Genomic DNA, 26,511 nt, shown 5'->3' with positions numbered 1-26,511 from the left:
AATGTTTAATGCATTAAAGCATTTGTGAAAACTAATATTTAGGGATGTTTTGATGCATATCGTGATAAAAGTGACCACCAGAGCCCAAGATTTTTTTTCCTATCGAAAACGTTTAAAACGTCCGTTGACTACAACTTAAATGCTGGCTGGCAAGAAGCAAGTTTACACGAAGCAAGTCTCAGCAACTTGAAGCCGTCTTTCTAGTTTCTAAGTCCCGGCAAACTCCCAAGTTGAGCCAAGTTATACGAGGGGATTATCTCATAAATGCGTCTCGTATTTAAGCTGTCAGGCGAAAATTATGCCCCCAACCCCTTTCCATGAAAGAAAACTGGATTTTTTTTTTTAATTTTAACTTCTTTCAGAAAAAATTATTGTTAAGGTTAAAGAAAATAAAAACCTCTAAAACTTAGTAATCGACTTGAATTTATTCTCTAATATTAACATTGCGTCTTATAAGGTAGCATTGTTGTTTTTGCTTAGGTTAATAACAGCGGGTTATTGCTTAGTTAAGCGTGACCATGAGTCACCATCAATGACCAACCTGAACCTCTATGACTGCAGGATGGCTTTGCGTGAGCAGTTGGTCGCGAGGCCAGCGACGCCTCTTCCTTAACCCTAGAGGGTAGAAGTAGCATAAGTGGTCCCGAATGTGTTGGAATGACGAAATAATTCGAAGCATGGTAACTAACAAAGAAATGAGCATCGGAGATCGTACAGAGGATTGTTGACTAGAAGGATCCTGTTAAGTTTTGATTTGTTTAGCTGTTCTGTAAAGTTCCATTCCGTAAGTCCCTATAGCAGCTAGAAGAACTGATTAATGTGTTTTTATATTATGAATAGTAAGTTTTGAACGTATGCCTATCAGTTGTTTAGACGCCTTGGCCTACCATTTTAAGTCGTGTATGTGGATTCCATGTCAAACATTGTTTTAGTACAGTATTTTACATGACCTGCTGCACATGATATAATCCCCGACCATATTTTAGTTTTCGCAATCGTCATTCAATTGTCCAACAGTGCTATCGCGTGTAGGCATTATTTTCTACTAGCTTGAGATGGGAAGTACTTTCTGGGGCCTTTCTTGACGAAAAGCTTTCGATAAAGTTTGACACCCGGGCTTGCTCTTCATGCTCAAGGGCAACCTTACATCCACCTATTATCTCATCCTGCACAGATACCACACTGACCGATTTTTCCAAGACATCGAAGGCCATTCCCTCTTTGCGTATTTCCCTATCCATGCTGCTGTTCCTCAAGGTAGCGTTCTGGCCTATACTATACCAGGTGTTCACAACTGACATGCCATTATATATCGAAACCTCTACATTCACGACAGAGGATACAGCAATTTTCTCTAGCAACTCCGACCTCGTAATTTCCATTCGAAACCACCAACATCACCTCTCAGTACTAGAGTCTTTGTGTAAAAAGAAAAGGATAAAATTTAACACAGACAACTGCACCCAAATTACCTTCACCTGTAAAAAGATTCCCCCCTTTGTTTTCTTAAATAATATTCCCCTCCAACTGCGCATAAGGTGTGGTACGTCGAACTGTACAAACGCCTGACGTGGGATCCTCACACACGACTGAAACGTCAGCAGGTTATGACACGATATAGAGCTCTTGCATGACGTCTTGACAAACATTCTAATTTACTTCTCAAAAATAAAAGGCTGATTTACATCACCATAGTTACGCCGGTATGGACTTAAGGACTGGAAGTGTGGGGCCGCACATTTCAACATCCGCCGCATTCAAACTGCCCAGCCCTTCCTACGACAAATACTAGATGCTCCATTTGTATCGAACTTAACTACACATACAGACTCACATATTCCTTTCATACAAGATGAAATCAGTTCCCGTTGCCACAAATTTCACAAAACCTTCCCAATCAGCACATCAGAAATCTTGTATCCCGACGAACCCCTCGAACCCTCCTCGCCGAATGAAGAGACAATGGCCCCGAGATCTCCTAGGAAGTAATAGTGATGATAGTGAAAGTGATATTGACACAAATATCAATTAAACAGACAATATTTTAGTATCAATGAAGTAATACCAATGGGTAATTTTTCCACTCTTTTTCTTTAATCTGTTTAATCTGCTGCCGGAAGTGGAATTTAATTCAGAATTTACGTTTTATTTATTTTTATTCTCCATTTACGGTTCCATCATTCTAAGGTAAGGAGGTGCTATCAGAGGTATCGAAGTGCTAGGACAATCGAAGTTTACAAAAAGGGTGTATCATCATTGAAGGTATGGGTCAGTGTGTTAGTTTTGACGTAATCTGCCGTGTATATGCTGGATGTACCCTTGGAGACCACCAAAGAGGATAAAATTATCAGAGATGTTGAAGTTCAGTAGGTAACAGGGAAGAAACGGTCAGATAAGTCGAGCTTTCGGTTGTGTTAGAATGTGATAGAAAGGAAGGATTTGATTTTCAGAAGCTTGATACCAGACGCAATCCAACAACTGGGAAACGTCTAGAAAGACCACAGGGCAAAGTCGGTTACGCTACATGTTGAACTTGATAGGAAGTTGCAAAGGAAGTTTGCGGGATCTGATTTTATTTATTATTAATATATGAAAATTATATCGAGAACAGTTAAAATCCTAAAGACGTAGCCACAGCATCTTCGTCCTCCCTATTATCTCGATTCGGCCTGTCTTTGCCTCCCAACCCGCTTCTTCCTGGGTTTCTGCTCAATCTTTATTAAAACTTGACTGCAAACGTTTTGGGCCACAAACATTGCCGAAATGTCCTCGGATTTTAGCTTATTTAAAAAACCCTACCAACTCAAATAACCTATTATTTACGCCCGACTCATTATTTAAGTTTTGCTACAAATTTAATTATGATGATGTTTCATATTATCATATTGATACATCAAGAGCGTTATACAAATTGGGTGGTAATAATTCTTGTTTTTTAACACTTCAATCTAAGTTGCATGACAAAGGCTGCATATTATTACTAGGCTGCATTGGTTTAAAAAAGTAAGATTTATTCATCGAAATCTGTTCCGTGCGGATTGAAATTAAGCAAGGGCAAACTCATTCCTTTTGTATGATAAGCGCAAAGAGAAAAAACTGAAAATATTTAACTGCATGGTAATAAAATTGGGTCTAGTAATATTTCAAAAAATAAAATTTCCGAGAAAAGACCGAGAAGCGGAATTGTAGAGCATTATGCAAAACGAACCTTATGTGCAGGTTAGAGCTTCAACTGGACGATAAAAATAGAGATGCTGCAGCGACTAAGCATAAAAATCCCCTGCTTTTTTCTAGTTTGAATTGATAATAAGAATCAAGGAGCCCAGGAGGCTAGAGATTCCTTAACCACCTGTTGCCACCCCTTGGCACGGATAACGCCACAATCTCGAACAGCTCTACAGGATGGAAAATGTTTTACCTATCTTTCAGCCAGATAAGGATTGAAACTATACACAGGGGTTGTGGAGAAAAAAATTATCATGACAGTTGTAAGAATGCTAAGTTTTTATCCAACGTTATTCTGGCGTGTTCACGAGGAAATTATCAAAACAGGAATACAATAAAAAGTATTTCTCCATATATTTGGTTAGTTATTAAAATGCTTACCCTTTTGTTTGTTTATTAAATTGTAATATGGCAAGTTTATTGAAGAGTAGCTGAAAATGAATTAACAGTACAAGAAAATTCTAGCCTGGCACTACAAGTTTTGAATAGAACAAGATTTGCGTTTCAAACAAAAAAAACAGATTGTCAAATTTACATTGAATCGCCCCTTATAGAGGTTACGAAGAGAAGAAAGTATGTTAGTATAAGTTCAGCATTAAGTTGAATAATGAAGTGAGGTATTTCACCTGTAAACAAAATCCAAAATAATCCATCAAAACTAAAATAATCAAATGAAATATAATATTTGTTCAGCACATTCTCTTGAATCGCCATGTCTTTTCTCGGGAAAAAAGTTGAAATCATATCCGATTCAATCGTACTAAAAAGGGGTTTGGTGTCCGTAGAAGGAAAGGGAGGAAAAGGCAATCATTGTACAACTATCTCCACACATTTCACTTTTTACTAGTCCACACTTTTTAACCCTGACCTTGCTCCTTCCGACTACCATATCTTCCAATCGACTGCCACTTCTTTAAGACGAATCAAAGGAGGGGATGCGAGCAGACTTGCTTCGATAAAGTAATTAGCCGTTAAACAAAGTAATAATTAAAATAATTTGTAAATATTGCCGAACCATCTCCTAGCCACTAATGCCCGGGACCTATGATCTCGTTCAAAGCTGATGAAGTGAGATGGAGAGACCGTGAGTGTGTCAGATGAGATGTAGACAGCTGCAGAGACCAAGAGTCAGTGATGGTCGAGATGCAGACAGTTGCAAAGACCGTGAAATAGTGTCAGACAGTGTCAGATGAGATGTAAGTTAGAGCAGGCTCCGTGGGTCATTGTCAGTCCGTGTCAGATGAGATGGAGTCAGATGCAGAGACCATGAGTCTGTGACAGTCGAGATGTAGACAGTTGCAAAGACCGTGAAATAGTGTCAGACAGTGTCAGATGAGATGCAAGTTAGAGCAGGCTCCGTGGGTCATTGTAAGTCCGTGTCAGATGAGATGGAGTCAGATGCAGAGCCCAAGAGTCAGTGACAATCAGTGTAAGTTGAGATGAAGTCAAATGTAGGGAGGCAGTATCCCGCGGCACAATATACACAAAATTAAATTTTAACTAACGCATAAGCCAATGTTTTATGGGTCCTAAAGCTCATAATTTTCCAAGTTATAATACAGGAAATGTAACTTTTCAAAATTAATTCAATAATAGTCGATTTCTATAGAAAGTTAACTAACGGCACAAAATTAAACAGTATCTACGAAGAAAACCCGATGAATTAGTCATGTTCATTAATAATTCTTTGTAATTCCAAAGTGTTCAACATTATCACCAGCAAGCAACATTAAAACTGATCTTTATGTTTTACATTATAAATGCAAATTAGCGCTGAAATGGTTAAAACATTCAAGTAGAGCGGATGGTAAATTATGTTGAAAAGTTCGTGTTTCTCATGACTTTTCAATGGTGTTTAATTGTCGAACAGACTGGTAAAGTTTAACCGGTGTTGATTGTAAATAATTGTCATCGATCGTACTTCCGTCCCGTTTGTAATCCCCTTGCACCAGTTAGTTTTCACAATGATTTTGTGTAGATTATAATTGCAGAATTGAAAAAATTATATGTACAATTGATTTATTTAGAGAAGTTTGTCATGAAAGATGTGTTTTCTATGATGATTTTTTTTTAATTGCTACTGTTGTTTTTGAACAAAGAACTAAAACATTTGGAGATGTTTGTTATAAAATAGAATTTCAAATAAAACTAAATTGGAATAAATTTTTTTGTATTACCCCTGAGTTGGTAAATGAGGAACAGAAAATATGATACGCTCATGGTTTTAATGATATATTTCTGCAAAGAGTAGCACTACAATCCAAACATAAAAAGGTTGAAATGTGACTGGTAGTCAATTGATCAATTGACGTCAGAACATCTAAGAAAAAACGATATCAGATATAGAGTTTTATTATCAAGCAGTTTCTATTGATAAGACGAATATATCATCATACAAAACATATTTTTAGTTATTTTCTTTCTAAAGGAAAACGCTTTCAGATAATTGGGAAACCCCGGCTACATGGGGCCATTTCGAATCTGCCCACTTGTTTTGTTATAACCAGTGTGTCATGCCCCGAGGGAGGCAGTGACGGAAAACAAGAAATCAATTTGTCTTGATATCTCCCCTCTTGACCTTTCTAACAAAAAATATGCCTTACTATATAAAACAACATCCTTTAGAAAATAACTTATACCGGCCTTCGGACAAATTTAATCCACCCTGTAGTCTTTTCGAAGTTAAACGTTGATGACATTAATAATAGGTTTAAGTCAAGCTTGAAAGCTACAGAAAGCAGTGAACGATAGTCCAGTCCATGATTGTTTGAATGTTATTTAACACTCTGGTTCTTAATTATGCAGAATAAATTGAATAATAAATTATTACAACAATACTTTTCTTTTTTTTCCTTTATGGAATTATTACCTGGGCGGATGCCCAGGGCACTCTTCCTCCGTCAGCGGCGTCCTCCTTCGGGTCGTCCTCGGGGTTCCTGGTGGTCCTCTTCAGACGGCCGCTCCTCCTTCGACGCCGCCTCAGGTCCGGATGTGGTATCCTTCTTCGTCGCCGTGGTCAGTCTTCGCCGGGGAGCAGTTGTGGCAACTCACTGGCCGGCTCATGTTTGACAGGTAGCATAAAGCGTCTGTCCCTGTCCATTTGATCGCACGCGATAGCCAGCGAAGAACGCAGGGCGATCAGTGACATGGTGAGGAGCACCCTCGGGAGGTTTGATACTTCGAGGTCGCGGAGGGCCCTCCTGGAGCTACATAGCGCTCTAGTACATGTACTTCATCTTGATTATTGGGGACTAAATCCGGTCGCAGTGTTTGCCCATTGTCGGTCCTTAGGGGGAGCTCGACACTAACTGTATACCCGGAAGCACGGAGACCGGGGCAAGGACCTCGACGAATTCGTCGTGACGCTTTATAATCTTTTCCTTACTCGATGGGCATGAGGACAGCACATGGGAGAGCGATTCGTTGCCAGCCCCACATATCCTACACTCGGCTGGCAAACTATTGTCTGCTCTCCTCATGGCCTCCCTCGTTCCCATCGAGTTGGTCCTTAGGCGGATGGCCTGGACAAACCGGGACTCCTGACGGATCAGACGATCGTCAGAGAGCCATCGGTTTCCCACCGCGTGGCCGGCAAAACACTTTACTCCGTGCCCCGTGGCACCCAGACTCGCCCAATTGTCGAGCTCACCCTTATAAAGACGTCGTTTTAACGAATGCAGGGCCGTGTAGTTGGTTGTCCACTCGCCTACACCGAGCCGGGCATACGCCTTGTTCAGGCGCTTGCCGACACGGTTCAGCTCATAAACCTTCCTGACCCACGGGTCGGGGATATCCACAAGTGCCAGCCCGGCCCACAAGTGCGCCACACTTACCGCATTCGCCAGTTTGGGGATCCCCAGTCCTCCGTCCTTGTTACAGGCATAGATGAAGCCGTTCGGGGTGGACTGTAACATGTGGAATACGCCCTTCGTCCACACCCTTAAGGCAGCATCAAACTTACGCAACTGAGTCATAGATGGGGGGGTCTATGGCCAGACGGTAGAGCCTCCGCGGGAGCAAATATCTCCTGTCCAACTTTTGCTGGGTTTCAGGCGCAAGCGGGATACCCTGCCAAGCAATTTTTCAAAGTCCTCGAGGACGGAGGCGTTGTCGAGTCCTGTCAGAGGGGTGTACTTGACACCGAGGTACGTGAACGACCCGTTGGCGGGAATATGCTGCACCTTAGCTCCCCCTATAGCCAACAACGGATCGTCCACGCACCAGGACTCTTTGTTGCGCCTCATATAGAGGCACAACGACACTCTCACATTCAACGCCATGTTCCTCTCTCGAAGAAGGAGGAGGCTCTATCTATGAGATGTCGCGCCCTCGTAGGTGTACTTGCCACGACCGTGAGGTCGTCGGCGAAAGCTAGCACACCGGAGGGCGCATCGTCAATTCCTTGGCCTGCCGCCGATTGCAGGTCCTTAATTAAAGGGTCCATCACCAGGTTGAACAGCAAGGGCGACAATGGGTCGCCCTGCCTAACCCCACTGACGATGGAGATCCTCCTCACTCCCCCCGATGTGGGGATTGTCGTCGTCGATCCCCTGTAAGACAGTACGACTGATTTCACTAATTCGTGCGGGCAACCTATTCTTTGGAGGGCTTCCTTAATTTCTAGATGTGGAACAGTGTCAAACGCCTTCTCCACATCTAGCTGCGCTAAAACCAGTCCATCCCGACGGGCTCCGTTGCGTATGCTTCGCATGAGCTCGTCAAGGATGAAACTGTTCTCGAAGGTCCCGTTGATCGGGACGAAGCCCTTCTGTCTGACATCGAGGTTCGCCACGCACGATATCCTTTTCAGCAGAATACTGCTGTACAGCAGAGCCATCATAGGGGCTATTGTTATGGGTCTCCATGCGCTTGGACTAGTAGGATCCTTACTTAGCTTAGGTATCAATACGGTCCTATTCTCTAGCCACTTGCGGAGGCAGAGCCCAAAAGTGGCCAGAATTGTATACAATTTTGCGAGGGTAGCCCTCATACCTGCTACCCTCGACAAGTCCTTGCGAAGGATCCCATCCATACCCCCGCTTTTCTTCTTGCCGACGTGCATCATGGCCTCTCGCACCTCCTTCGCGCTTATGCATACAAATGCAGAGCTCTGAGAGGTGTCGCCAACCACTTCGTACGCGTCGTCGGACCCTCCGGTGTTCCACAATCGTTCAAAGAACGACGCTACTGACTCCGGGGGCCTGTTCATTTCTTCCAGCCCATTTCCCGCGAGCCTTTGCAGGTCGCCGTCTTCCACCAACGTGGCCAGCTTCCGGGGACAGTGTTTGTACATATTCTGTGTGGCAGCGTATTCTTTGCGTAGTCGTGCCCCTCGCCCTCTCGCCACCCTGTCCGTGCGGCCTCTGCGGGTCTCACGGCAAGGCGGTCTGCGGCTTATTGCCGAGCCTGAGAGGGCTTTGACTACTTTGTCTATTATGGGTTCCGTCGGGGGATCTCCCCCTTCAGAACTCCATTGCATGTTGACGCTGCGCACATAGTCGCTTAAGTACTTGAACTTGATTGATTGGGTTGATTACTGATTTATAGAAGGTCAAATCGACACATGCAAGTACACGACACAAGACAAACACGGCATACAGAGTTGAGCTTATCGAGCCCACAGGAAATTACCGGTAGGACTCGAGAATCGCCCACAACGGATGTAGGCAGTCCGAGGTAAGACCTAAGTCTTCTCCGTCCAGGCACCGAGGTTGGGCACCAAGGGATATCGGCAGCTAGGTCATTTTAGCTCCCGACGTAATCGACATTCACCAAACCCAAACACATTCAGACCTCATTCATTCTTAAATACATTTTTCCCTATACCGTTCACTCATGGTGAATATTATTCACGGGGTACTCGATATTCCTCTATCACCCTTTACACATATGAATTAATCTAACTGAGGGTCGATTCTGCGTTCGTCTCTGGCTCACTGTACATTTCAGCCAAAAATATATATTCACTCTCAACACACACTGGTGGACAAAAACAATACATATATCAGTACTATATACAATAAAACAACCCTACTTCGTCCAAAAATCGGAACTGGGGGCCCAAATACTTGCTGCACTGCTCAAGCACAATTTTCATATTGGGTGGCATTCCGGAGCCAAGGAATTGCACCATTCAACTAGGTGGGACGCATTGAGCAAATTTTCCCTACGTGCCAAACACATTTGACACTCAGGCATGGCCCAAAAGTTCAGTTTGTCAACCTCGCGTGGCCTCTTCGTAATCGGGTGAGGATGACCCTGCTTCATTCTCTGTTACATTCTTCGAGGGCCTCCATCGATAGTGCTCTTGATGACTATTTCTATCTCTGCCGATTCGACCCACCGACGCTGTCACTTTCTTTTCATCGTGTTTTTAATGCATTTTAGCGTCAGAGGGCCAGATCGGAGTTACCAAAAGTTAGGTTATTTCAGCTCCCAACGCAAATAGAATCGAGATTCACCCAACCCAAACCCGTACACTCTCCCATCCACTCTTAAATACGTTCTTTCTTATTCACATACACTCAGTAGGATAGCTGAGTCTTGATATTCCTCCATTACCCTCTACACACATTAAATTACTAATTTAATTGGGGGTCGATGGGGTACTAAATATTCCGCCAGCAGCTCTCTGATTGAGTGGATAGTATGGATATTAAAATTGAAATAAAATAAAATAAAATAGAAATTATGAAAATTAAAAACACTCACCTCCTGTGACGATATTCCGACTAAAGGGGATGTAAGGAGGAAAATGGTGGGAAAAGACAGGAAAATTCGGGACGGAAACCTTCATACGCAGATGTGTCAGGAAACCCACCGGAGCGATGTCGAGATGACTACGGTAAAATTCATAATACTACAAATCAAACAAATTAAATGAACTCCAAAGCGAATCACGACTTGCATAAATGCTATAAATTGCCAAGGAGGATGACACGACGAAAAGAAAAAATTCTGTCTAACCGACGACGACGAAGCGTCGTGGGGGGTCCGAATTCTTATCTCGGACAATCCTTACGGCGTAGTCAAGCACCCACACACATTCTCACAAATAAATACATTCAGTCTCAATATACACAAAGAAACACAAGACGAGTTACCAGTGTTCAATTTTGTATAGAGTAAAACAGACTCGTTTCCTCTAAAAATAATTGGAACAGAGGACCCAGATACTCGCTGACGTACTCAAGCAAAATTCTCATATCGGATGGCATTTCTACACGGTCTCTACGTACAGCTATGTACCCAAGAATAGGATTCAATTAAGTGAGACACATCCTGCAACAAAGGTTGTTTCTCTACATGCCGAAAAATTGCAGGCTTTGGACAAAACATTTCGTATGTCATCCTCGTATAGTTTATTCTTAACCGGGAGAAGATGACCCCCTCTTCTATGAATCAGATCCTCGAGGGCCACCCATCGACTTCTGAGTCGCAGGAGCTTCTTTGAGTTCTGACGTACGGACGCTGCCATTTTTATTGCAATTTTAGTGTCTTAGGGTTATGTACGGTTATGTATATGAAAGCCTTAGCCGCCTCGTCCTCTTTTCTGTTACCCTCTAGACCAGTCTGTTCGGTAACCGGACAAACACCACTGTTTGAAGGAGTTCAGAGTATCTTTCCCACGGCGGGAGGGTCCACCGAAAATAAGAAACGAAAAGCAGTAACCGCACTCGCGGTGCAAGCGCGGGTTTTGGCCCAAAAGTAAGTGCCCATCTGAGAACCTCGCATGGCCTATTTTCTATCGGATAAGATCGGATAATGATCCCTTTACTACGGTTCAAATCCTCTGATGGCCATCTATCGAGTGCTCTTGATAGGTGAGAGGTTCTCTGCCGATGTAACCGTACAATGCTTCTTTCTTTTAATCATAAAACGAATTTAACTATTCAAGAAATTTATCTTATAAACAATAAGAAGAAGCACAACATATTTGTGTATCTAAGAGAACAGACCATTGTCGGTTGTTAACTTAAAAGATTGATTTTACAGTTAGTTATTAAAATGTGAGAGTGGTCTGTTCCATTAATATTTATTTTATAGAACCATCGTGATAAAAACGTTCCTAAAACTTTTAATAATGATTTGTGTTTTAGATTGCTATTAAACTCCACAGTTGAATTATATTAATGAAATTAATTGCTCAATCCGATAGACAATGGGCGAAACATCCAGCAGAGAGCAATAATGTCTATTCTCGTGTCTCGAAACAAAGACCGGCTCTAAAGATCCTTAATTACAAGTTATTCACTTTGAAAACTAAGACGATTCTCCTCGGGAGACCTTTTTCGCCCCTCGCCCTCGTCCTCGCCAACGGGGTCGTAAATCTCCTTTTGAACCCGAGTTGCAGGATAAGCCTGCTTCAAAAGACAATTCACTCGCGAAATGTTCTTTGCATTTAGACCGTTGGATTCATTAGGGGCCAAGCTGTTGCGTCTCACCCCAACTCCTATTCAAAGAGGGGAGGACATCTCTTCGGTAGGGATTGTGAATCCCATTTACTTTCTTGTTTTGTTTTTTCTTTTCTTCTTTCCTTTACTATTGATCACTCAGGAACAACGCCCGGGCTAAAACAGGTACAAATTCACGGCACTGATGTTTCAAGACGTTACGGTTTGTTCACTCCCTAACAATATCATTTTAGACAGAATAAAGACGTATGATTTTAATTTATTTTATATCCATCAACATATTGATTTTGTGGGACTATTTTGTTCAGAAAAATATTCAAATTAAATCATTCCCAGTCAAGAGCGGTGAAAAGTAAGGGTACGCGTTCAAACCACTTTATTATTATGCTTTAGACTTACAGAAGACACTATCTCCGGCACTCTGGAGTTAAAGCAATACGGACCGGTCTTCCTGGACATCTTTCAATCACATAACCGGGGTACGACCGTGAAAACCTAAGAGAATACTTCCATCCACTTATTATTTCATAGTTATCTGCGCTTTTTATATTATATTGGTGTTAATCAAGAAGGTACCCTGGCACTACTCCTTCATAATATCTACACTGCTGACCTCTTTACTCTTACACCATAACCAAGACCCATGGCACGTTTATCCTCTCTACTAACACTGATCTTTCAGAGTCTCCCCTCCCTTAAACGACACATCCACAGCCTAGAATCAAGGCTCCATCACCCTCCTTCTCATCATTGGTAATGTGCTCGAAAAGCTTATTCTTATCAAACTGCAAGGCATATTACCACCCTTAAACTTTTTCCTGAGCACCAGTATGGTTGCAGTCATCACACCACCACACACCGAGTCAATGTTGGCCAAAGTGGGAGCCAACATGGACTCTCTGGGTCCTGACCCCTATCGTAACAGCATCCTGCCACAAAAGAGGATAAATCTTAAAATGGATCCTTAATGAGTCAAAAACGTGGAACAATACCACAGGCATGAGGCGGGCGAAGAGATTCATAGAATGGCCATCCGCAAAACTTAAAAAAGAATTACTGGAAGGCAACCGCAAATGAACCAAGATTCTGGTTGGACTCCCGACAGGACATTGCCACATAAGAAAGCACATGCACCGGATAGGAATACAAACAGAAGAAACACTGTGCAGATACTGCCAGGAAGAGACCGCAGAACACATTCTTTGTTTCTGTGAAGGTCTATACAGGTGTAGGTTCTTGCAGCTAGGACAAGGAAAACCGCAAGCAAGATCCTATACTAAGAAGCCGCTGGCAAAGCTATGGAGGCTGATTAACAACATGAAGCTGGCCTTTGAGCTATAAAGAACAGGGGCCTAGGTGCAGAAGGCCTTGTGGCCGCCTCTTTTATCCCTATTTCTAGAGATACTTTACCACTTTTCAAATGAACAGTTCGTACACGTATGTTCCTGGACACCTTTTATGCATTTGGTCGGGGCATTTGTACCTGATGAGGATATATAAGAGAGTAGTTCCTTCCACCTATTACCTAATTCTCATGTAGGTGTTCCTTAAGGAAGTATAATGGCAGCATTACTGCCGACCGCCCCTTCACCACAAACCTATAACCATATTGTATTTGAGGTTGACATGGCTATCCTCGTTTTTAAAACTGTTCTGCCATCGCCTCCCACATTCTCAAGTAACACCTCCCTAACCTAGAAACATGGAACTAAACTTGTCAACTCAATCAGAGCAAACTTAGAACGAAACCAATTTCAGCGTACGATTATCACCTTAAATGAAATTTCCTCCGGTCTTGCTCAGCAATATCATTATATCTAAGACAAACCACGTACGTTATAATAATACAAAGGGTAAAACTGGAATCCCACACTTGACGTGAAGACAGTATACAGAGTTAAAAAATGGTCACAAAGCTAGTCGGTAATTCAAAACTTATGGTGCAGAACAAAAAAAGACTTCACACTGCACCCTCCCATCCATATGGACTAGAACAGTACGAGACAGTAAAGAACCCCAAACTATCTCGTATTTGATCTTTCCAATTCAATATTAAATGTCTTTTTTACGTAACAAACTAAACTATTCACATCGACCTGAATACCCCCTATTTTCTAGATATTGCCAAATCGCCGAACACCCCCTAATTAATTAAAAAATACTCCATCCCATTTTACTTTTCCTACAAACCCTCCCAGACGTTTAAACGGTAGCACAGCAATCAGTTGGTAGATTAAAAAAACAAAAACATTTTTAATGAATTTTATTTAAATCCATTCAACTTGATAGATGCTTATAATGGAAATTCTGAATCATAATTCTTGTGAAAAGTTATAGAAATTAACTTTCAGGAACGAAAAAAATGTATTTGTCACTGACATTTTTATCAAATTTGGTGTTTCTTATCTTGTTTGGTCATAATGCCAGTATATGAACCCACAAATGTATACTGAATTGTAAAAGAATTTAAATGTGAGGCATTATATTAATTTAAGTTGAAGTAGCTTTGTATTGACGAACACTTTCAAAGTATGTAACTTAAATTAATAAGTGGTTGCTTTTTTAGGGTGCTTCTACTATGAGGTTATATGAACCCTCAAGGTACCAATGTTTCTGAAATAAAGCCATTTTCTAAGTATGTCGGGTTCGAATACATGGATGTACCTTTACACTTTATCTTTACCTCACAGTGCTGAGCGCAGTGTTAACGCCTAAAACGTTGCGACCACCGACGCCCCCTATAAATTATTTAAAAACTATGACCGGCTTATTTACTTGATTTTGTTCTTTAAAAATTTAGTAACTTTTACATGTAATTTTTATCTGTAGATTTTATTAACTGTGGTTTTGCTCTTTGCTATTGATAGAAGACGTTAAGGATACTTTGAAGTAGGGCCCGTTAATCGCTGCATTGCACGTCGCATCGTTAAATTGCGCTGATAGCAAACGATCACTAATAGTTCATTGTCACGAACACTATCTCATCGTTGCCCGTTTAAATCAACTTTTCGAGGGCTGAAAAAAATTTTACGACCCGAAAACGGCCACGGCGAGCCCATCTTTTATCGCGGTCACGCTCCCCGCCGGTGGCCTATTCCAACCATCACTCGATGAAGATTACCGCAGGAATGACTTGTGCGAGAATGACTTTGAACAAATATCAGGGGAAATTTACGAGCAAAGTTCGTGAAGTGAAATAAAGAAGTCCTTGTAATTACGTGTCACGCGTGTCGGCGTGCGTCGACATGAGAAAGTTCGAAATGAGTAATTGTTACAATTTGCAGCTTGACATAATTAGAATTCGTGTTAGACTTTCACACAATTTGAAGAAAAAAATTGCCATTTTTATCAACTCATTGTAAACCATAGTTTAACGCGAGCTTGCATGTCAACAATTTCGGTATCGAAATTCTTTTTGTTGTAAGGCCAGAACACTTAGAATAAAAAATGGGGTGACTATTCGCATTTTGGAAAAGAAGTTCTACCCACAGACGTTTCAGTCAGCTATCCGGAGTTCGAATATTAAATAATAACCATCAGGCAGAAGATATTGACTATGCATAAAACAATTGGCTCCAACTACCCCAAGGAAATTAAAGAACTAATAAATCGAAAAAGAAAGGCTAGGAGAAGAAGGCAACAATCCCTGCAGACAAAAACATTCTTAATAGTATGGCCCAAAAACTTAAACGGAAGCTAAAAAAACTACATGACGACTCAATCAGAAATTATCTAGAAGCCACTGTCTACTCACTGTGGAAGGCAATACAAAAAATTAAAAGACCAATCGCCCAAATTCCTCCATTAAAAAAGAGGATGGTACATGGGCGAGAGACAGCAGAGAAAAAGTTAGTTACCTCGTTGAAATTGAATTCTTCAAACCAAATGAAAACATCAATGGCAGCTTACTTGAAGTAACAACCACTCCACAAGAAGAAAATATAAAGCTAGTTACACCTAAAGAAGTAGCACAAGAAATTAAAAATTTACCTGCTAAAAAGTCTCCAGGATATGACCTTATCACTGGAGAAATACTAAAACAATTGCCAAAAAAGGGTATAGTTAACCTAACATACCTATTTAATGCTGCAATCAGACTGAAATATGTTCCCAGCATCTGGAAATTCGCAAAAGTCATTATGATAAAAAAAAAAAAACAGGAAAACCGGCGAACGAGATCAAATCATATAGACCAATATCGCTACTACCAACAGTGTCTAAACTCTTCGAAAATTTATTATTAAAACGAATAAAACCCATTGTAATAGAAAAAAGGAAAATCATCTGTCACCACCAATTTGGATTCCGAACAAGACATTCAACAATAGACCAAATTCACCGAGTAACGGACGTAATAGAAAAATATCTTGAAGGAAAACAAATTTGTTCTCCTATCTTCCTTGATGTCTCACAAACTTTTGACAAGGTCTGGCACGAAGGACCCATCAATAAACTAAAAGGGATGCTACCAAAGCAATATGTCGATATTATCAGTTCCTACCTAACTGACAGACTGCTTAAAGTCAAACAAGAAGATCAATATTCAAAATTAAAAACAATAAATGCAGGATAGCCACAAGGTAGCATATTAGGTCGACTTCTTTCTTATTACACACCAGTGATTTTCCGAAAATAGATGGAGTAAAAATTTCAACGTTTGCAGATGACCCATCGGTGTATCAGGACCGACTATCACCCATTCAACCAAAATCCTCCAAAATGGTTATAATAAGATAAACGAAAGGACAAAAAATGAAAAATCAAGCTAAATCAGCATAAATCAGTTCATCTAATCTTTACAAACAAAAAAGAGGACCATGTTCCGTCGCTCACATTCTACGTAACTACAATACCATACAGCAACACAGCTAAATATCTGTGAATCTGAGATGGAAAGAATACGTGAAGAAAAAAAGGACAGAAATAGGTTAGGTTAGACAACTATACTGGTTGACAGGACCTGGCGCCAACCTTGCTATACAAAATAAAATATTATTACAGAAACAAGTTATATAGCGTGTGTGGACATATGGTATTCAACTATGGGGTTGTACCAAACACAGCAATATCAAAATCATACAACCCTCCAAAATAAAATCTTAGGTAACATGGTCAATGCACCTTTGTACATAAGGAATAAGGACTTACGTAGGAATCTTAAGATCCCTGAGGTCACGGCGGAAATACAAAGATCCGCCGCCAAACACCAGGCTCGCCTCAGCCAGCACGAGAATGTGGAAGCGACCAAACTCTTGCATAACCGAAACACGGTCAGAACATTAAAAAGAACAAAGCCATACTTGTGTAGTTAAAAATGAATAGTGAATAGTGAAATGTACATCTTGTTTTACTAATAGGTTTATAAGAATGTAAACATTTATTTATTCTATAATATTATTGTAAAATTAATAGTTGGTCTAATAAGACCAGTTTTTAGGGGACCGCGGTAGCCGAGTGGTTAGCATGAGAGACTCTCACACAAAAAAAAAAAAAAAAAAAAAAAAAAAGACCAGTTTTAATAAATAAATTTAATTTAAAAAAAAGCAGAAGATAGAAACACGTCTCTCAACATAAACCGTAGGAATGCTTTTATATAATAATAATAATAAGTCTAAAACGTAAGTGAGTAGAACTATTTTTTCCAAAAAACGAACACTAAAAAGGCACAAAAATTGCTAGGGAACGAGCCGGTCGACATAAAATGTAACTATGGGACTACTGCAGGGGCAGTTAACTGGGGTGTCGTTATCGTTGGATTAGATAGAGGGTTGAAACGACGATGAGTGGAAAATAGGATAAAGGAATACATAAACGGAATTGCCGACCTGCGATGAGGAGATAATGAAGGGATCATTTTTAACGAAATTCAAACCGCCATAATTGAAAAATCCGCCATTAGCATATTCGTTCAACCCTAAGTGATCATCTCGGATGGTGTAAACCTAACTCTTTTCAAAGGTGGATAACCTTTTACCGCCCAAGTAGCATTTTTAAGGAAAAAATTTTCCACTAAATCGCTAAATTTAAAAATATGTTTCTTATATTTAAATTTTGTGACGATCGCGAGGTAATAAACTTGTATATTCGTCACCCCTTAATCACCCTTGTTCACTTATTTCCGCCCAATAAGCAGTATTTTGTCCAAATAATAGAAACCGGACACAAAAACACATAATTTTTTTAATCAGCACATCTCTGAGGAATATAAGGATAAATCGTCGTCCTTCACAATAATCTAATCCTTTAGTAAATTAAATAATTCTAAATTAACTAAATAAATTTTTTTTAAAAATACAGGATGTCCAAAAATGAAGTTAACAAAGAAAGATAATCAAAGGTTTTCGCAGCCTACGCTGTTGTCGTACTTGCTGAAATCTACCCGGTAAATCAATCAAAGAAGAAGAGAAGATAAAAAGGAATGAATCAAAGATTTGAAAGATTTGTATCCTGTCATGAAAATCGATTTGAATTTTCCACCCAAATTACGCTACATCCAGCTCATTCTGACTTCGAAGCTATATGGAAGACGATAACGCGGGTTATGGAACAATCTCATTACCAATAATTCAACTGAGAAGGGCATCTAAGGGCCGAGTGCAGAGCTTTTGACGATTGACAAAAACTTGGACTGGTTTTTGAACTACTGTGGTCGGGCAAAAAATCGGCAACGATTCACAAGAAGCGTAATCCATAATAGAGTGAATAAGCCAAAATCTGTGGGAGCTGAGGAACATAAGGCAATAGTATGTTGCATTAAAATGAGTAAAGCACATGCTGGACATCATGGAAATGAGAACTACCATAACCCTCGTATTCACCGATGTCACGGCACCTCTCTTCTAACACTGATCCTGTCTCCTGTTCTCGACACCTCCACAGCCTGAAACCAATGCTTCGAGTTTGGAGAATCCAAGTCAACGAAAACAACGACGAGTTTTTATCTTCAGCATAAATACCTCATATAAATGTGGTTCTTTATATTTCTAGTGGTTTCTTTAAACGTAAAAACAAAGCCTGTTGAAACTAAAGCCTTTTAAGATTGAAATATTTACTGGGAAAAGATATACAATATTCTTTATACTGAATTGCGGATTATGTAAACAAGAGTGCTTAGACCTTCTTATTGAAGGTATTGAATGGAAGAGCTGCTTGGATGGCAGTGTATGATAAGCAAATCCGGTTGAAGAGTACTTCCCTTCTTTTCATGCACGACAAAAGGGCGGAATATTAATTTCAAAGAGGACACACTTCAAAACATAACGCAATAATAAATAATTCCGTCATTAACGGATAAAAGTTTAAATTTCATGACTGTCATTTGAATTATGTGGATCGCAAACTGTTATAAAAAGTCGATGGATGATTAAGCGTCAAAGTGAATTTGTGGTTTTTATATATATGCATGGGCGTACTAATTTAAATCAATTGAATTGTCAATTAACATCTGTATATATACAAAAAAGGAATCTGTGAAAAATAGATACGAGAGTAATTATAGCAGGAATAACTTGATTATATTTAACTCACCGAAAAGCCAAATGAAAATCGGATCGCATCGAATGGGAAAAACTTTGAAAAACTCATATGAACATAAATGCCATTAATTCCATAAAGAGATTTAGGTTTAAAATAGAAACCGCGCTGTGCTTAAAATTTACGTTTAGTAATTGTGTTACTACAAAAGTGTTTACAAACGTTAAGAATTAAATTTCATTTTAAAAGAGATTATTTATTATTTACTAAATCTTTATTCCTAGTTAAACACCTAATTTTCATTTATTTACGTTGTTTCCGTTTTGTTTATTTTTTTATTATCATTATACATAAATGTTTAATTTCACCTTAAAAACTCTACTGAATGAAGGCTGGGAAAAGTTCTTTTTTTATCAAATGTTTTGGCCAAGAAAAGAGTGAACTTGTGACAAGAAATAAACAAGAAAATAGGATAAATAATTTTGGCTAAATCTATTATCTAAATATACCGAGAGTGGCACTACGTACTGAATGGAGTTCGATCCAAAGTTCCAAGAATAGCTCTCCCCGGTGTAAACACGTTCTCGTTAAACATTTTAACCGGGAAACTTTCCTGTATAATCCAATGCTTTATCGATATATATCCGAGCTGTTTAAAATTGAATAATTTTCGTGTTTGATTTCATGACGTTTCAAAGTCGAGACGCTTACCTTGAAAACTTCCCGGACAGCGCTGAACGGCAGTACGGTGAGGCCTACGAGCAGATCCGCGACTGCGAGGCTCACGATGAACAGGTTCGTCACGGATCTGAGCTTGGAGGATATAAAAACAGCAGCGATGACAAGGCAGTTGCCGACTATGACCATCAGGTCCACGACGCCCAGAAGGGTCAGGAGGCAGATGGCCGTCGGATCTTCCCACTCTACTGACTCCAACAAAGCGGAGCAGGCGGTTGAGTTCATACCAACCTCACCCACTCCCATCGTAATTTCAGCCCATTTCCATTTTATAACTGAAACAGAGAAAACAAAATATAAAACACCTAGATGAACAAAGCAAAAACATTGTTGTTAGTCCTAGAAAGTATATAACAACCTATACTACATACTCTATACGCAAATAAATAAGTTGAAGAATGCATAAATAAGGGGCACAGAAAATCCGAAACATCAACATTTAATGGATTTTTCTAGAAAAAATACACCGAGCTGGAGCGCCTCGGAAAAACGGTGGTTGATCCTCCCGACCGGACCATCGCGAAGTTAAGCGGTAAAGAACATGATAAAAGAATGATGCCTGAGTCAGAGGGAAGGGTTGTTTAAGATGTTCTTGCCTGTAGATGGCCCACCAGAACCTGAGCCGGAAACGAGGAATCGTCCTAACCCGATTAAGAATAAGCCATACGCGATTGACACACGGGCACCTGCTTCTAGGCCAATGTCTCTTATACGGAGAAAGTTTGTTCAATGTGTCCCACATAATAGAAGCTTGTTGGCTCCTTACAGACAGTGCATGGGCATGCTATTGGAGTAAAGAAGGGTTCTCGGGTCTTATATGTTTTGTTTGAGTGCGTGTATTTATTATTGTGAGTGGTGGAGGCTGGTGGTGAAATATACCGACAATATTGCCCCTTCAGCAGTGTGTGTCAAGGGCCGATGGCGGAATATTTTTAAAAGTACCTCATCGACCCTAATTTAGATTATTGATATTGTGTGTAGGTCGATGGATTAATATCGAGTACTCCACCGACGAATTAGAATGAGTGCATCGTAGGAACATACTTATATTTGTGCAACTGCAGTGCAGAAGTTAGTTCTAGGCCTGATTATATTTTGCATGCGTTGGGGGCTGAAATAACATAGCTGTCGACAGCCACTGTTGGAACCTAACCCCATTGGTCGGGAAGCGACGATTTCATGGGCATCTGTCTTGGAAGGGGGGTTTACTAGCGACCCAGCCACTGCAGAAGAACACCCCTGATGTATCGACCCAGAGGGTGAACCCTTTGGGGTGAAAGTCCAAAACGGAAAGTCCAAAAATGGATCTTCAACGCTTATGACCAGTCAGGTCTCACTGGATTTCCTTCGACTGCTTTCTACATCCCGATGTCCATCTGATGATTTCTAAAACTTCAAAGTTGTATAATCCTCTAATTAATAATTGTTTAAAATTTAGTTAAGTGAGAAGTGGGACGTGTAAATACAACGAAACTATACACCAAAGGGAAAACCTGATATGAAGAAAATCTTCCTAAAATACATCCTTCCACTACTTTTCCAAAACTCCACTGAAAACATTTGAAATAATCAATACAGTACAGTTAGAACTGATACTATATTATCCAGCGCAGCTTATGGTTTTCCACGAATATCCGGCATTTGGGAGAGTTAGCGGGATAACGGCGCTCCTTTGTTGGTAACTTTCATGTAAAGTAATTAAATGCTTTGTTGTTGATATCATGTCAGACAAGACTGTACAGGTATAAAAACTGAGCAGAGTATTCAATTGTATAAAAAATCAATTTCAACCTTTTTTCTCTGATTTACGTTTCATTGACAATGTTGTTCGTTACATCAACAAAAGATTGATTAAAACTCGTAGGCTTTTCACTTTCGTTCTTTCGACCGTCATATCTGATTCAGCATATTGGCCAAAAGCACTTCGAAAACAAAACATTTGGACCGATATTTATTTGTCACTTGTAACGTAAAAGATTGTCGTTGGCTGCGTTCGATTATGGCGATTCCCCGTTTAATTTTCCCCTGTGCTGAGGAAAAAAAACCATCACAGACTTCATAAAGCCTGGGAAATTTAATTGAGTTCGAGTGGAGGGTGGCTTTCGACAGTGTTATCTTCCAAGCCTTTGTCGCCATCCCAGCTGGATAAAAGAGAAGAAATAAACCGGATTTTTGGTTTTTCTGTCTGCCTGAGACCTTTTTCCGACCAATCTTCCTGCGGGCAAAATCTATATCACTATAGCCGAATATCTTCGCACACTAACATAAATTAAATATCTCTAAAAATATATGATTTCGTAGATACCCAATTTAAAGTTCACTATTCTGGATCATTATGCTGTTGTTGTTTTATTTATTTTTTTTAAATTAATTAATTTGTTCACTTTGTTTAAACTATTTATTATTTTTAACTGAAATATACGAAACCTCTCTGCAATCACAACAACAAAACCAATAGCTTAATAAATAAATCCTAAAGCAGCAGAATAATAAACTGTTCATTTTGAAAATAAATACTGCTTAATGGTTCTAACAGAAGACCCAATAAACTACAGACAAAATGGCAAGAGAAACAAGTTCAAATGTTAGGCTTTGCTTTGGGGTCTCTTTGCAGGTTTGTGAAGCGCAAAATGGGTGCCTGCCCTGGATACAGTTGAGCTTGCAGTAATATGTAAAAAAAGGGAATCCACTTCCAGACCCATCCGAAAAGAAGAAACCCTTCTGATTTTGCACAGACTAAAAGCTTATTAATCACCAATAAGGTACTAAAGATAGTAGCGTCAACATTTGATGTAATGTGTGGTGAGTAGTGACCGTTAGTCGATAATTTTTCAGAAATCGTGAGATCCGGTCTGGTGTGATGTAGGTTTCAGAAAAACATTTTCTTTATCGTACCATCGTTTCGATCTTTATTGAGATCATCTTCAGCGCCTGGGATTTATAAACATTGTTTAAATTTAACGAATACATGTAGGATGTGGAAAAAAGTTTCAACACGACACGCAAGAATGGTACAATTACACAAAAGACAAACACTTTGAGTAGGTAGAAATATTTTGATTGAATATAAAAAATATATTTTACATTGTATAAATTCACTTTTTTCCAATAATCGGTTAATATATTTGCATAAACTGTATGTTTGATCAGAGAATATTGTCACACTTTTGCCTACCCTAATTATGCAACAACTGTCATTTTTACATTTAAAGCAATTCTGGGTTTTATTCAAGTTATATTATTTTTAATATTAAAATAGAGTTAAGACATAATCCATTTAAGGAAAGATATTGTAATGTACGAAGTTTACAATGCTTAGTATTTGACCAAAGGCTGATTGGCTATTTCTTTTATCCTGTTGTTCGTTAAGTAATACTAGATCTAAGTGATGGTATGCAAAAATCTTTTTACAGAAGCTAATGTTAATTTAGTATCTTGTAGAATTAAACACTGCTCTCCAGGGGTGGCAGAAAGTGGGCGTATATTCGGCTGGGAACCCTACCCCAGAAAGGAATGGAGAATTTTTTTTTTTTCATGCATGGACTGGAGAAGTGTTGAGGTGAAAAACCGTCTGTGCAACTGCAAACTTGAATGAAAATTTTTATCTTTGATTCTTTATTTAAAACGTACTCTGGTCGTTGATGATGATATAAAATGAGATGATAAAATTATCAATATACTCATTCTTATTATTTGTACGCTTTTTTAGATATAAACATTTCTTTCACCACCTCCAAAAAAAGGATAATAAATAAAAATAGTAAATAAATAAAATAAACAAAAATAATTAACCCGTTCCCAAAAAAGTCAATACAAACAAAGAAAAGAACACTATGCTAATACTCTCTCTCTCCCTCACTCTCTCACACACCCCTCCCCCCCCCACACACACACACAAACAAACAAACTAACTAACTAACTAACTAACTTATATATATATATATATAGTGTTTGCAGAAAAGAGTACACATTCTTTGTGTTATATGTGAATGTGTACAGGGTATCCTTTTTAGATGGCCCGGCTGAATTTCTGTTAGACCAATGACGCTATAAAGAAAAAAAAAGTATTTAATATTTTTAGTCTAGTTTCAAATTTTTACCTTTTTTTGATAAGAAATTTTTACGCTGAAAACAATTGTGCAATTGGATTTTAAATTGGTAATAAATTGACAAAGTTATGGCAAAAGTTTATGGATGCCACGCATGCAATGCTTTATAGGGTCGGATTTGAAATTTTGAAGAGGTCATACACTGTTAATCTCTGACGATAAAATATTGGCTGATATAGATTATCAATATACTCATTCTTATTATTTATAGGTTTGCTAGATGTAAACATTTGTTTCACCACCTTCAAAAAAAGGGTTATAAATAAAAATAATTAACCCGTTCTCAAAACGAAAAAAAGGACAACATAAACAANCACACACACACACACTCTCTCTCTCTCTGACTCCCAACAATCTCCCAATTTGTCTACCTACATAAATATCTATCGTACAACATGGTACTAATTCTCTCTCTCTCTCTCTCTCTCTCTCTATATATATATATATATATATATATATATATCTGATATATCTGTATCTATCTTTCTCTATCTATCTTTTTCTATCCCTATCTTTATCTATCACCGTCTCTATAACTCTCTTTCTATCTCTCCCACATCAAGCTGGTTTTCGCAGAAAATCGTACACATTTTTTGTTGTATACATGAATGTGTGAAGAATGTCTTCTTAGACGGCCCGGCTGAATTTCTGTTGAACCAATGAAGGTATTAAAAAAAGTGTTTAATATTTTTTAGTTCAGTTTCAAATTTTTATCTTTTTTGGAGAAAAATACAGTGTGCCTCAGGCCCAGTTCAACCTCAAAATTTCAATTACGCCCTATACATTCTGACACATCATTTTAAAATGTTTTTTACCCTAAAAAAATTATGCAATTGGTTTTTAAATTTTTTAATTTAAATTTTTAGAAATTAATAATTAAAAAATGACAGTTATGACAAAAAGTTGATGGATGCGCCGCACACAATTCTTTGCCGGTGAGACCTATACGGTCGTATTTGAAATTTTGAAGTTAAACTGGGCCTGAGGTACCATGTTTAATTTTTCTTTTTAAAAAAATGAAAGTAGACTAAAAAATATTAAAAACTTTTTTTTTGATAGCGTCATTGGTTCCAGAGAAATTCAGCCGGTCCATCTAGAAAGGACACCATGTGTACATACTAACTGTTAAATTTATAAATTAACATAATATATTTCATCTCTAGATGGAGGCAAAAATTTCATACAAAAAAATAAAAAATTTAAAGGACCCCGAGCTGTCGTCGGACAGCTAAATAATCCAAGTTGGAATTATGTTCAACATGTAATATATTTGTGTATAATTTACTTACATTACGTAATTACCAATTTTTCTTCTTCTTATGCTCTATCTCTCTTTCTATCTATCTCCTTTCTTTCACTCTTTTTCACTCAATTTATTTCTCTGCTATTCTTTTATCTTGCTTTCTCAACTTCTCATAATTTTAAATTGGATTTTAAATTAGGCAAAAAATGGCAAAGTTATGACAAAATGTTTGAAAAACAGCATTTAGTTTGTTTCGTTGTTAATTCCAATAATTTGACGTTTTAAATTTAAAATATTCATAATATCTTATTAAATGGATAGGATATTTTCTATTGGGATGGCAAATGACAAAATGACCAAAATAAAAAATATTGTGGAAAATATGTATATTAAAACGTCGCAACAAAAGTATGTATAAACTTTCAAGTTTCTTTCATGACATTTAAATTAGGGTGATTGTATATGAGGTTTATTGGCTATTATTACAATTATTTGAATTGTTGAGTCATTAATTGGTAGATGTAGTTAAGGTTTTAATTTATATTTTATTGCATTGTTTGGGAGTAAGGCGTTTTAAAAAATATCCTTTTAACGTGATATAGATGTTGAAACGTAACAAACGAAAAGAATATCAATATCAAAGTTTTTTGTAAAAAGGTTGTACGTTTCATAAAATTAAATTTAGGCTTATTTAATGGGAACTCCATTTGTTTTGGTGGTGCCGAGGCTATCCTTATATCGTAGAATTAATAACAAAAGTTGAAGATGCCCCTGCGAATAAGATTCTCGCTGGCAGCACTTTTCACAATAAAAGCCCTTCCCGCGCCTGGGGTAACTACCACTTAAAATCCCATTAAAAACACAAAAGGAGCACCGGGAGTTTCGTGCTGATGAGGCTCCCGCCTCTTTCGACACCGCCCTCTCCGTGAGACCACTGTGAATTTTTCAGGTGGAAAAATCCTCGAGGACTGGCAGGGGCAAGAAGACCTTATTGCAGTTATATTTTGAGCTTGAGCGAGGGTATTTTTCCCGACTCGGAACCACTTCAATTTCCCCTCCTGGCCAACCCAATTTTACGGGTAATAAATTATGAATTTTGATTGGCGGAGTTTAATTCTAAAAGATTGCCCTTACGATATACCCGGCCAAACACACGTACCTGAGAGAAAAACCATAATTTAAAATTTCTACTTAAACTAAATGGTAATTAAAGATTGTTTTAAGTTATTATACTGCTTATCACTGGAAATAACCCCCTTCCAAAGGATAATTAATTAGCTAAAAAGTTCATTGTTAATTCTACTAAATC

At 38.8% G+C, this 26,511-nt stretch overlaps 1 protein-coding gene across 4 annotated transcripts in view; it reads right to left on the bottom strand.

Annotated features, from left to right (window-relative positions):
- LOC106669086 (octopamine receptor Oamb) overlaps positions 1-26,511 on the bottom strand; it is a 228,653-nt gene that overhangs the window by 41,215 nt on the left and 160,927 nt on the right. For all 4 annotated transcript variants that reach the window (XM_024229853.1, XM_024229854.1, XM_014398353.2 and 1 more), the window contains one exon: positions 19,824-20,125. In XM_024229853.1, the coding sequence (XP_024085621.1) occupies positions 19,824-20,125 (302 nt within the window). The remainder of the gene's footprint in view (positions 1-19,823; positions 20,126-26,511) is intronic.

This window comes from Cimex lectularius, unplaced genomic scaffold, assembly GCF_000648675.2.
Source record: "Cimex lectularius strain Harlan isolate CLEC.00 unplaced genomic scaffold, Clec_2.1 scaffold319, whole genome shotgun sequence".
In the NCBI taxonomy this organism is placed as follows: Eukaryota; Metazoa; Arthropoda; class Insecta; order Hemiptera; family Cimicidae; genus Cimex; species Cimex lectularius.
This window is presented reverse-complemented; position numbering and strand designations above follow the sequence as displayed.